At 34.2% G+C, this 12,968-nt stretch overlaps 1 protein-coding gene across 3 annotated transcripts in view; it reads right to left on the bottom strand.

The window, feature by feature from the left end:
• G2E3 (G2/M-phase specific E3 ubiquitin protein ligase) overlaps positions 1–12,968 on the bottom strand; it is a 75,417-nt gene that overhangs the window by 6,768 nt on the left and 55,681 nt on the right. For all 3 annotated transcript variants that reach the window (XR_010746105.1, XM_066341495.1, XM_066341496.1), the window contains 3 exons: positions 10,561–10,868; positions 8,333–8,514; positions 4,554–4,726 (listed from right to left, as the gene is read on the bottom strand). Coding sequence is in view for 2 of the 3 variants with exons in the window: in XM_066341495.1 (XP_066197592.1) it covers positions 4,554–4,726; positions 8,333–8,514; positions 10,561–10,868 (663 nt within the window). In the remaining variant the exon portion in view is untranslated. The remainder of the gene's footprint in view (positions 1–4,553; positions 4,727–8,332; positions 8,515–10,560; positions 10,869–12,968) is intronic.

Raw genomic sequence — 12,968 nt, 5'->3', positions numbered from 1 at the left:
TCAGGATGATGCTCTAACCGATTGAGCTCTCCACTCAATGCAAACTTTTTTTTCTTTTTTTTTGTATTTTTCTGAAGCTGGAAACGGGGAGAGACAGTCAGACAGACTCCCACATGCACCCGACCGGGATCCACCCAGCACGCCCACCAGGGGCGACGCTCTGCCCACCAGGGGGCGTCGCTCTGCCGCGACCAGAGCCACTCTAGTGCCTGGGGCAGAGGCCAAGGAGCCATCCCCAGCGCCCGGGCCATCTTTGCTCCAATGGAGCCTTGGCTGCGGGAGGGTAAGAGACAGACAGAGAGGAAGGAGGGGGGTGGGGGTGGAGAAGCAAATGGGTGCTTCTCCTATGTGCCCTGGCCGGGAATTGAACCCGGGTCCCCCAAACGCCAGGCTGACGCTCTACCGCTGAGCCAATCGGCCAGCGCTCAATGCAAACTTTTATTTTTAATTAGGAAATATTTCAAGTGTACAAAAAAATACAGGAAATAATAGAAATCGACAAAAACTTACATTAGATTTTAAGATACTAACATGTCATGTTTGGTCAGATTATTTTTAAGAAAAATATTCTCTTGACTCAACTAAATCCTGCCCTCTTATCATATTCTCTTCTCTACCTCTACAAAGAAACCTATTTGAAATTGTTATTTAATTACTGTCCTGAAATTTTTACTATAGCCTGCATTTAATTTTAGTTTCACTATGTGTATTCCTAAATAAAAGCTAGCACTGCACTCATTGTTTTGAAACTTTATATAAATGTTACCATACTGTATATTTACTTTACGGCAATTTGCTTTTTGAGAGTAATTTTCACTTACTGTTACTATAATAGGAAACTATTCCTATTTATTTTGGGCAAAGGCACTGCTTTTAGAAAATGTTTTTATTCCTTCCTGCCCACCTTTGTATTTATTTTTTAAAATACCAATTTCCTTTATATTTTAAAAGTCATACTAATTATTTTTTAGTTACCTTTTAAGATTTTAATAGGTGTATTTAAAATTTAAAGGAAGTCAATGTATAGTAGTCCCCTCTTACCATGGGAGATAAATGTTTCAAGACTGTTAGTAGATGCCTAAAACTATGGATAATACCGAACCCTAATATATTATGTTTTTTCCTATACACATATACCTTTTTTCCTTAGTAATCAACTTCTTCAACTCTACTGGAAATGTGTCAGCAGTATCTTCATGGGCAGAAACAGCTTCTCCAATAATTTTTACGTTTTTCAGTCTAAACCTATTTTTGAATCTCTGTAACCATCCTCACTGCAGTAAATGGTATGGTGTCACTTGTTTCAAGGATCCTTGCTGAAATCTTCATATAAGCTAATGCTTTCTGGTGTAAAATGTTGCTATCAATCAGAATACTTTTTCTGTTCATGTCTTCCTCCCACAATTTAGTGCCTTTTCCATCTTAACAAAGGACTTTTCATGCACTGTGGCTATAACTTTTGCAATCTGAGGTGCAACAGCAAAACCAGCATGAAGTTTTTCTCTTTCTTTACAATTTCACAGAAGATTCATTCTTCCTATAGATCTAAGCAACCTCAGCATATGGTTGTTTTTCATTTCTTATTAAAATTGAGAATGTTTGACTTTTCACTTAAAGAAAGCACTTTATCACTTCTCTCTGGCATATCTAAACCGCCAGCATTACTACTGCACTTTGGGGCCATGAATGAAGTAAAGTTCAGTGTTACTTGGATCCAAGCAGTGCAATACCGAGCCAGTGCACCTGAGAACCAAGACGGCTACCAACTAAGGAGAAGGCAGAGCATGCAGCACTGATATGTAGGATAAAGGAATGATTCATATCTCAAATAGTGCAAAATTTCATCATGCTGCTCAAAACAGTGCACAACTGAAGTTATAAATTATTTCTGGAATTTTGCACTTAATATTTCTGAATCGTGATTGATCATGAAGTGACTGAAACCGAGGAAAGTGAAACTGTGGATGGGGGGGGGGGGGTGGCTACTGTATTTACCCTCTTCCTGAAGAGAACACTTAAAATCTCAATAGCTCCCACTCTTCCTACACTAGTTAAAAATTCTTTTTGGTTCTATCTTGTATCTTAAACCCCCAAATTAAACACTGTACAATTAGTTGCTCTGTTTACCAATTTCTTTACCATTACTTCTCACTAACAAACCTCCGGCCTGAATCTTTTACCTCTTGTATCCAGTAACCTTGCTAAAACTCTTTACAGAAGAAATTCTTAGCTTATTTTAGGTAGACATTCATGTGGACTACAAATGCTAATTTCAGTTCTCCCAATCCTTAATAACATTTACTCATTTAGTCTTGTTATTCTGCTAGGGCCTTCATCATATTGTGAAAATGAATGAGGTAAGTATGTGTATCCTAGGCTTGTCTGGCCTTAAGTAGAATGCTTATAACATTTCACCATTAGGGATGTTTGCTGAATGTTTAGAAGAAACCCTTTATAATGGTATTTCTGTTAGTTTAAAAGTATGTGGAAATGTTTAAATGTATGAAATACTTTTCTTGCACCTAAAATTGTATGATTGCATGTATTTTTTAATTTTTTATTTGTGTGCCTAACAGTAAAGATTTTTTAATGTTGTATTTGCCTTGTTTCCTTTTATAAACCTGCTTCAAAATTGATATTTTATTCACTGCTAGTTTAGACCCTCACTAATTATTAGTATGTTTAAACTTATTAATTCCTAAGAGAACTGTTTAAAATATCCAACTATTTTAACAATTTCTGTGTATTTTGTCAGTTTTGCTTCACATATTTTGAGGCCATGTTTTTAGGTTCAAATAGATTCAAGACTGTTTAATGTTCCTAAATATTTTTTTTAATATTATTATAGGGTCATTTAAAAGTAAGATTTTAAAAAAAGATTAGAAGCTCGTTAATTTTTTATTTTGCTTTAAGGTCTTTTACTTAAAATGTAATTTAAAATACTGTCTTTTTAATACAAGAGTTTAAGCTATTGACATGTATTATAATTACCAATCTAAATTTAGTTATTTTTCTACTTATAGTGTGCTTTCTCTGAACATGAGTTTTCCTTTGCTTGTTTTTTTCCCTATTTTCTGCCTATTATAAGATTAAATACATTTATTTCTACACCTATCCCCACCAAACTGGCTTGGAAGTTACATGCTCTATTCTTGTTAGTTTAGAATTTCATTTAAAAGATACATAGTTGATATAATTTAAAGCTAATTGATGCTTCCTCATTACTCAATAATACAAGACCCTTAAAATAATAAATCCATTTTTCTTACTAAAAATAATTTTAACCTACTTTCATTATTTGTTATTGGTGATAATGTTGGTATTTTCTTCTGAGACTACTGTTTATAAAATGTAGAATAAATGAAGTGAGAAATCATTTCATATTCTAATTCTCCAGTACCTTTGAGAACTGGGATTCTGAACATGGGATAAAGAAAAAGTATAACATCTTGTAGTACTGAATTTGAAGTATCAGTATATAAAATACTCATGATGTATTTTATCTTATAAAACAAAAACAAAACAACACCCTGCATTTCCAGCTTGGGTCCACCAAAAAAGCCTAGGAACAATGACCAACCTGGCAAAAATGAGCATCCCTAGCATCCAGACTGCAGGTTTGCATTACCATTCCTCCTTCAAAGAAACCAAGGTCCCTTGGGCCAGAATGACTAAATGAGACTGAAATACATTGTTATGCCATATAGCAGGAGGGCTATCAAAGACCATTACAGGTCAACATGAAAACAACTCAAAGAAACAATACAAGGCTTATATTGGCCAAAAATGAGACAATTTGGACTTCAGTAAGGATCATAACTATAACAGTTTAAACACAGTATATTTAAATCTATGGATTAATGATACTAAAATTAAAACAAAAAAAACCTGATTATTTCTGGGATAACATGATGTCTAATAGCTTGAAAAAAATATTGGAGCCAATAACAAGAGTAGGATAGATGAACAAGACTGGCCACAGGCTGATTGATAATTGTTAGATATGAATGATGATTACATGGCATAGCCTTCCACCTACTTTCTTTCATACATATTTTATGTTTTGAGTTATTTAACAAAAAGGGGGGTAGAGGACATATGTAAGTTTTCAAACTTCTTTCAAGTACTATTGGAACAAAAAGTTTGAAGACCAGTGTTCTAAGCTGAAGAGCAAGAATCATATCTACCTTGTTAGTCAAAGAATGCTTAGTACCTATTACCCAGCAGACAATAGGTGTTCAATATATAGTTATTAAATGAATGAGTAGAGATGAAATAGTTGGCTTATGTGGTAAGAATTTTTAAAATTATATTTTATAATTTTATAAATTTATAATACTAGAAAAATAATTATAAATTGAGGTAATGATTACTTTTCCTACATAAGCATAATACATTTATGCAGTTCTATATAGAATTGTCAAGACAGTAATCACCCCTAACAGGTTAGTTTTAAAGCATTATTTTAAAATAACATTTTTTATCAACTATATATCATATTATAAGACAATGAACATGTATTTTGAGAGAATCTTCACATATAAATATCTTACCTTTCAAAAGGTGCATGGACTCTCTTAATTACATGGTAAGAAAGTATGTCTTTTGCCAATAGATATTTATCACTTAATGATGTGATAATTCTTAGACATCCGATAAGCTCTAGGTAGTTATAGTATTCATTCATAACTAAGTTTAAGTCAGCTACTTTTGTTGCAGCATTTATCTGTAATGAAGAAGAAAATATACCCAGTTTCCCCTTTCACTTTTGAATGATATTTATCTTTCTTTTTTCATATTTACATTTCAAATGATACATTACTTTATCCTCAATTATTGAGTATACCAGAGTAGAATGAAAGTATACCAAGAATTATTTTTCTAGAATAAATATCTGACAATCCAGTATAATAAATATTGTATATTTCTGCCTTCAAGAAACCTTGAGTATAATGCCACTTTAAACAGAAAATTACTTACACAAAAGGCAATAACTGACACAGAACAGTTACATTGTACTAAAAAGGCAACACAGATGACCTGAAATTTTATGAAAGAGAAAGAATATCAAAGAGAAAGAATATCAGCTGAGACTTAGGTCCAAACATTTTGAGTGTTTCAGAGAAGAGCATAAACAAAGAAATATTTGACCATTTATGTGCTAGATACTTTCATATAGGTTAGCTTTTGAATAAAGTTACAGAAAGAGAAAGATAAAAAGACTATTGACTAGCAGTCAAGTCTATTAAATGGAAAATATTTTTTTCTACTACTACTTTCCATAAAACTCTTCTCCTAGACATTTACACGATTCTCTCATTCATTCCAGATATCTGCTGAAGTCTCTGAAGTTCTTCCTGACTACCCAGTTCAAAATACTAATTTCACCCTCTGTGAGAGACTAAGAATTGGGTATATGTTGCTTCATCCTTCCAAAACCACCACCCTGCATTTTAGCTGGGCACATAACCGAACTTTCCCTGCAGCTATATGTGGCTATGAGTGACTAAGGCTATCCAATGGGATGTGAGTGAAAATGTGTTCAACTTCCCTGCCCTCTAATTCCACTTTCTCCCTTCAGAGCAAGCTTTGGCTATGTAGACGCAGACACTATCCTAAGTGATTACGTACCAGGGAGAGGATGGAATTCAATTCCCTGGGTGACTAGGTGTATCACAACTCTACCTCTAAAATAGGAGTCATTTCTATAAAAGTCAGATAGCCTTTTTGATTTGTGGGGCATATGTCTGTCACAACTACTCAACTCAACTCTGCCACTGTAGTGTGAAAACACTACAAAGAGACTTATAACAAATGGGTGTATTGTGTTTCACTAACACTTTCTTTACACACAGATGACAGCAGGCCAGACTTGATCTACGGCCATAGTTTGCTAACCCCTACCCCCCAAAATCTATACACCAGATTTTAGAAGAAATAAGCCACTGAGATTTCTGAGGAAGAAAGCAATGTAGTCAAAATTATCCTTTTGAAAGAATTATTAGAATAATGTTCTAAATGTTTATGCATAGGCATAATTTGAGTTTGGTATAGTACACACACTGGAAATAAGAGAAAAGAAAAGCCACTCTTAGAAACATTTTTTTTAGACATTGTCTTTTGTTATAGCATCTCAGCCTGAGCTCTAACTTATTATACCCAAGCATTATTTCTAAATATCTATATATCTAAAAGTATACATATTTTTTATAATATACTTTACTGCATGATAGTACAGTTGACCCTCAAGCAACACGGGTTTGAACTGTGTAGATCCACTTATATGCCAATTTTTTTCAATATAATCGGCTCTCTGCATCCATAGGTTTTGCATCAGCAAATGTGGAGGGCTTTATTCTATGCCATTTCATCTAAGAGATTGGAACAACTGCAGATTTTGTTTTAGTGGAGAGGGTGGTTCCTAGAACCAATCCTCTGCAGATACTGATGGACAACTATAGTTAAGTTTTGGGGGAATCAAAAATTGTATGTGGATTTTAAAGGTTCTCCTAACCCCCATGTTTTTCAAGGTCAACTGTATATTACATATTTATTTGCTTATCTTCTGTCTTCCCTCTGGAAGGTAAATTTCAAAAAGGCAGGGTCTTTGAATCACTACTGTATCTTCAGTGATAAAACAGTGCTGGGTACATAGCATTTATTGACTATATAAACAAACATATAACAGGTCCACAGAAACTGGAATAAGTAAAGCCATGAGGAGAGCTGGAAGTCCTAAATGCCCCAAAGAAGAACCGGAACTTTTTCAACAGGCAATGAGAAGCCACTGAGATTTCTGAGGAAGAAAGCAATGTAGTCAAAATTATCCTTTTGAAAGAATTATTAGAATAATGTTCTAAATGTTTATGCATAGGCATAATTTGAGTTTGGTATAGTACGCACACTGGAAATAAGAGAAAAGAAAAGCCACTCTTAGAAACAGATAGATGACTCAACACATGAGAAATGAAGTATGGAAGAATGAAAACAACCTCTTCCCCAAAATGTCTTGAAAACAAGAAATCTCTTGAAAAGAAAAGGAAAATCAAGCTGAAAAAATTAATTGTCTTAAACATGTCGGGCTCTTATCTTCATATAGAAAAATGTCTATAGAGATTCAGGCTCAAAAGTCTATAGGGACTCAAAAGTCTAGGGACTCAGAAATACAAGTCTGGGAATCATTCAGAAAGGTTATGAGTGAGAAGAAGCTTTCCAAATACTATAGAATTAGGGCTGTTAAGACAACACTGAAAAATACTTAATTTTATAGGGATAGGAAGAAGAAGCATTAAAAACGACAGAAGTAGTCAAAGTAGCAAAGAGTATAATATTAAAGAAAACCGTAGAGGAATTTGAAGACAGTAGTGGTTGCAGAAGTCAGAAGAGATAAGGAATTAGAAAAAGAAAAAAAGAAGACATTTGAATGTGAAGATCTCTAAGCCGTGATCCAGCTAACTTGGGAGAGTGGTAGTAGGAAGTCTCCCTCTAATAAGTTAAGAAATCCATAGGAAGGAGGAAGTGAGATGATAAAGTTAGGTATAACAAAATTAAGCCTAGTTTCATGGCCCAAATCACACAGCTATAGTTCCTATTTATTTCAACCTAAAATCTGACTTGTAAGCATTTGCCTTTAACCATTCAACTATACTGCTTAGTAACTGAGATAATGAATGGACAGAGTAGTGTTAAGTAGAAAGGAGGTTAAAAGAAAGAAAAGTTGAATGGCTTTCATTATCTCAATTAGTTTCCAAATCAGTAACATGTAAGCAATGATACTTAATACAGCATTATGATAACTAAATTGAGTTTCTATATGTAACACATGCAGTACAGGACTCAATAAATGCTATTTTTAGTTGAGTCTCCCCACTAGTTTCCATATTGAAAAAACTCAGCCTGGTCTTTCTCTCCACCTAACACCCCTATTTTTCTATAGGAGGAAGTAGAAGTGTTTGGATTGGTAAACTTAAGTCCTTGCTCTCTTTAGGCACACTTTCATCTGCTCTCTGGCATTCAACTAGGAACCTGCCTTGTACCGTCTCTGGCAGGGCAGAGACATCCTTCTACTTCTGAGAAATAGAAGCTAATTTGATCACAAATTGAAGTCATGTTATCTAACTAGTTTTATCAACACTAAACCTGGCACTTAGACCTCTACCTGTCTGACTTTTACTTCTATCTTTTCATTGGTTGTGGACTCTGCTGGTAAACAGAAACAATAACACCCCTTAACAACTCCACAGAGTATTATTATTCTATTGTAGATTCATCATTTATATTCAAATACACTTAGAATGTAGTGCACATTTTAATAAACATGCACATTTCTTACCCTGATTATAATCTGTGCCACATCAAAGTCTGAAACATCAGCTAAAATTGGTAAGGTATTTTCCGGTCCATAAACAAGGCAGTTAAACAAGGTTTTAGAAAAGAAACCAGGTGAAGGACCACCATGAACCAAAGAAATGGCAAGCATTTTGCCAGCTTCATAGTAAAGATTCTCTCTCAGAGCTGTAAATAGATGAAAATACACCAAATACACTTCTTTTATTAAGATAACCACCACATATAATGAATACATACATAATAAATTAAAAATGAAAAAACCTAAGCATTAGGTAAATAAAAAATAATTCATAGAAGCTATAACACATAAAACATAGATTTCACCTAAAAGATATAAAAAATATTTTTCTGAATAGAAATAACCTATTGTAGAAAAAGTAAACACACTTTTCTTAAAAATCACCTATAATCCTACCACAATAACCAATGACACACTTTCGTATATTTGTGTCTTGTGTGTATATAAATATATGCATGAATAACTTGACTTCTGGTTTTTTTCCAATTATATTGTAAATTTTTTTAATATTTTTCAAAATTATTGAAATCTACAGTTAAGGAATGCATTAAAACTAACACAGATATGCAGCAATATAAATCACCCCTTTATTACTGATATGTCACTGAGTGATATTATACAATCAACATGTATTTACATATTCTTGTTTATAGATCTTTGATTATTTGATTAGGATGGATTAGGATAGACAGAGATTAGGGTTCAAAGAAAATAAACATTTTAAGGTTGTTGATATATAATGCTAAATAAATTATGTTCCAAAATAACAAAAATTGAATCCCAACAGTATAGGCTACCTTACCATATCATAGCTTTTAAGATTTTTTAAATTGCCTTTTAAAATGTTCTGGCTACTTTGATTAAATCAAAAAAATGTCATAAAAATTTTATTTTTTCTAAAAATTGTTCAAAGCAACTTATTAGTAACCAACAATAACAAAACTTGAAATTACTTTATAAGTTATGTATTAGCAGGCACATTTTACAGATGAAGAAACTGAGATCCAAAGAGGCTACATAATTAATCTAAGGATATAAAGCTACTTAAGTGATGTATACAAAGTGAATTCAGATTTTGTCATTTAAATTCATGTACTCTCCACCGTACCAAAACTGCCTTGAGTTAACATGACTAATTATTTGGATATTTTTCTTTAAAGGGAGTTTAGAATTAAACTATGTGTACTGTATCTAGTAAAAATAGTTGTTGGTAGTTTCTGAATTATTTCAATGATGCTTCAGGCAACGGTGAGGAAGTTCTAGGGAAGCATAAGAGGAAATTCAAATGAAATTAAGTCTTCTCACTCTTTCCAATTTCCTATTACAGCAAAAGTTGTATAAATATCATTATCTGAAATTGAGGCAAATAAGAATATACATAAAATAGATAAGCTTTGCCATCTGCAGAAGTAACTCATCTTGAATATACTACTCATGAGAACAGGGGATTTCCCATTTCCAACTGCTAGGGTTCCAGGGTATCATCTTTAACTCATTAAGGTGACCATGTCAGAAAGGCATGACTAAAATGTTAAAGTGAAGAAGCCACAATCTTTATAACACCTTTGGCATAAATAAACACTGCTTTGGATGACAAATAAAATGTATACTTTGATATTTAAAAAAAAGCTCCTAAAAAAGAATGCTAAAATTAACCAGTGTTTTAAGATGCTTGTTTTAATCACATTAACTAACTCTTCACTAGAAATACAGAGAAGTATCCCATACATAATTGTCTAAGAAAAATTCTTAAAAGCAAAAGTACATTAAACTGTTACATATGAACCAGAAAATTGTGTTCCAAATATCCTAGGTTGTAAAGAAACATGCCAACTCTAAATTCCTAATATTTGAACAAGAAGGCTCAGATATTCATCCATCCCACTTGGCCACTCTTATTCAGATAAAATTAGAATGAATATAAAATACATTTTTAAGTTACAGTTAATTATGGAATCACTTCAAGTAGGATTCTGCTATAAAAAAAATAAGAATATTCTTAAAGAAAATGTTTCACTACAAAATTTGCATTGAAAAATCTTTCCACCACTCTTTTGCCATGATTCTATCAGTATTTTATAAACAAAGTAAATTATATATTTTAACCACATGTATAAAAGTTATCTCTTTCTAACCAGCTATCTTTTTCTTTACACATGGTATATTCAGTATGTACAATAATAAATAATTACCTTGAGAATTTAGGGACAAGTTCTTTGACAAGGACCCTTCAAACAATGGTGAGTTCTGAAGGTGTTGCATTAAAAGACTTAGGAATTCTTGCTTTGATCCAGGATGCTCTCTTCCAAATTTATCATTTTCATTAACATATACTACTTGAATCGTGTACGAAGGATTAAATTTCTTATTTCTGAATATATTTAAAGCACTGTTCCAGATATCAGCTTTGTTGATATATAACCTTTTAGTTTTTTTAATAATTTGAAATCCTAACTCTATAATTATTGTTGAAATGTCTCTTCTAAATTTGTTGCCTTGCCTATAAAACATGAATTTAAACACAGTGGTAAGTACTCTAAAACACTTTGCGACATGGCAGTTACACAGCCAATAAAAAAGAAAGGAAAAAGATGAAAAGGAAATTCTTCCCACCCAAAATCAGACAGTGGCTGCCACTGGAACACAAAACAGTTATTTGATAACTTATTTAAAATTTTTGATTCTCTCATCCCAATCTATCAAGTTAAAATCATTTAATGTCATAAATGATTTATGAGAATGTTGACAGATGACTATCTCAAATTCGATCAAGTCAGTAGATTTAGGTATGAGTTAAAAGCTCAAACTCTCACCTTTCTGGCCAGTGGCTACAACATACACTTACTTAACTGTATCTTATTTCATGTTCATTAGATCTTTTAAAAACAGAGCAAATGTAGTCTCTGCTTATTATATGAGAGAACTATAGTTTTAAGAAATTAAATGTATTTTTAATCATAAAGTTAATAGAACTAATATTATAAACAGAATTCACAATCTTTTAAGTAGTACTTTTCAGTCTATACTAGTAATTCTCAAAGTGTGGTCTCAGACCAGCAGCAGCATCTGGAAACGTTTTAGAAATGCAAATTCTTAAGGCCCACAGCAGATAAACAGAATTAAGAACCTGGCCCTGGCCGGTTGGCTCAGCGGTAGAGCGTCGGCCTAGCGTGCGGAGGACCCGGGTTCGATTCCCGGCCAGGGCACATAGGAGAAGCGCCCATTTGCTTCTCCACCCCTCCGCCGCGCTTTCCTCTCTGTCTCTCTCTTCCCCTCCCGCAGCCAAGGCTCCATTGGAGCAAAAGATGGCCCGGGCGCTGGGCATGGCTCTGTGGCCTCTGCCTCAGGCGCTAAAGTGGCTCTGGTCGCAATATGGCGACGCCCAGGATGGGCAGAGCACCGCCCCCTGGGGGGCAGAGCACCGCCCCTGGTGGGTGTGCCGGGTGGATCCCGGTCGGGCGCATGCGGGAGTCTGTCTGACTGTCTCTCCCTGTTTCCAGCTTCAGAAAAATGAAAAAAAAAAAAAAAAAAAAAAAAAAAAAAAAAAAAAAAGAATTAAGAACCTGTGAGAAGGGGCCCAGCAAGCTGCCTTAAGACCTCCAGGTGACTATATAGACCAGGGGTCCCCAAACTTTTTACACAGGGGGCCAGTTCACTGTCCCTCAGACTGCTGGAGGGCCCCGGACTATAAAAAATACTATGAACAAATCCCTATGCACACTGCACATATCTTAAAGTAAAAAAACAAAATGGGAACAAATACAATATTTAAAATAAAGAACAAGTAAATTTAAATCAACAAACTGACCAGTATTTCAATGGGAACTATGGGCCTGCTTTTGGCTAATGAGATGGTCAATGTGCTCCTCTCACTGACCACCAATGAAAGAGGTGCCCCTTCCGGAAGTGCGTCAGGGGCCGGATAAACGGCGTCAGGGGGCCGCAGTCTGGGGACCCCTGGTATAGACTAATTGCTCCCTGCCTCAATTTCTCCATCTGTAATTGGAATTAATGTCTTCAAAATGATGTTGTTCAGGGCAATATTATGTATCATCTTTCTACATCAAGTATAAATTTTCCCATCCCATTATAATGTCCCATGTGGGCCAGGTGTTGTTTTTTCTTTCTTCAAACAACTCCCTATTATTAATCCAGGCTGAGCAAAACCAAAATCTTTTGGAAGATAATCCTTCAGAAATCTATCTTCTTGGAGCTAGTTGATTCCTTGCTCCTGCCTGGAATGGGAATACTAATGCTATTCTTCTTGATGGCATAGAGAGGCGGAGCAAGGAATCACACTCTCTGGTATCACATCTTTAGAACCTAAATATTAAAATTATTTAAAACTAATGTGAATGTCATTTTGATACTAAAAATATAAAAATTTAAAGCGAATTTTCATTTAATACAGTGGTATCTGAAAACAGCAACTCTTCATTCACCTTTTGAATAGTATGCTACTTCTGCCTGCAAATCTAGTTATTAAATATTTTCACAAAAATTCTCTTGTCCGGCTAAGTTTTAACTTAGTATTATTTTTAACAAGAAAGTACTTCCACATGCTTAGCTACTAATGTTACCTTTGTCTATTTTTTCCCTT

This window comes from Saccopteryx leptura, chromosome 6 (assembly GCF_036850995.1).
Source record: "Saccopteryx leptura isolate mSacLep1 chromosome 6, mSacLep1_pri_phased_curated, whole genome shotgun sequence".
Classification (NCBI taxonomy): domain Eukaryota; kingdom Metazoa; phylum Chordata; class Mammalia; order Chiroptera; family Emballonuridae; genus Saccopteryx; species Saccopteryx leptura.
Note: the sequence above shows the minus strand (reverse complement) of the source record. Positions and strands in the feature narration are given on the sequence as shown.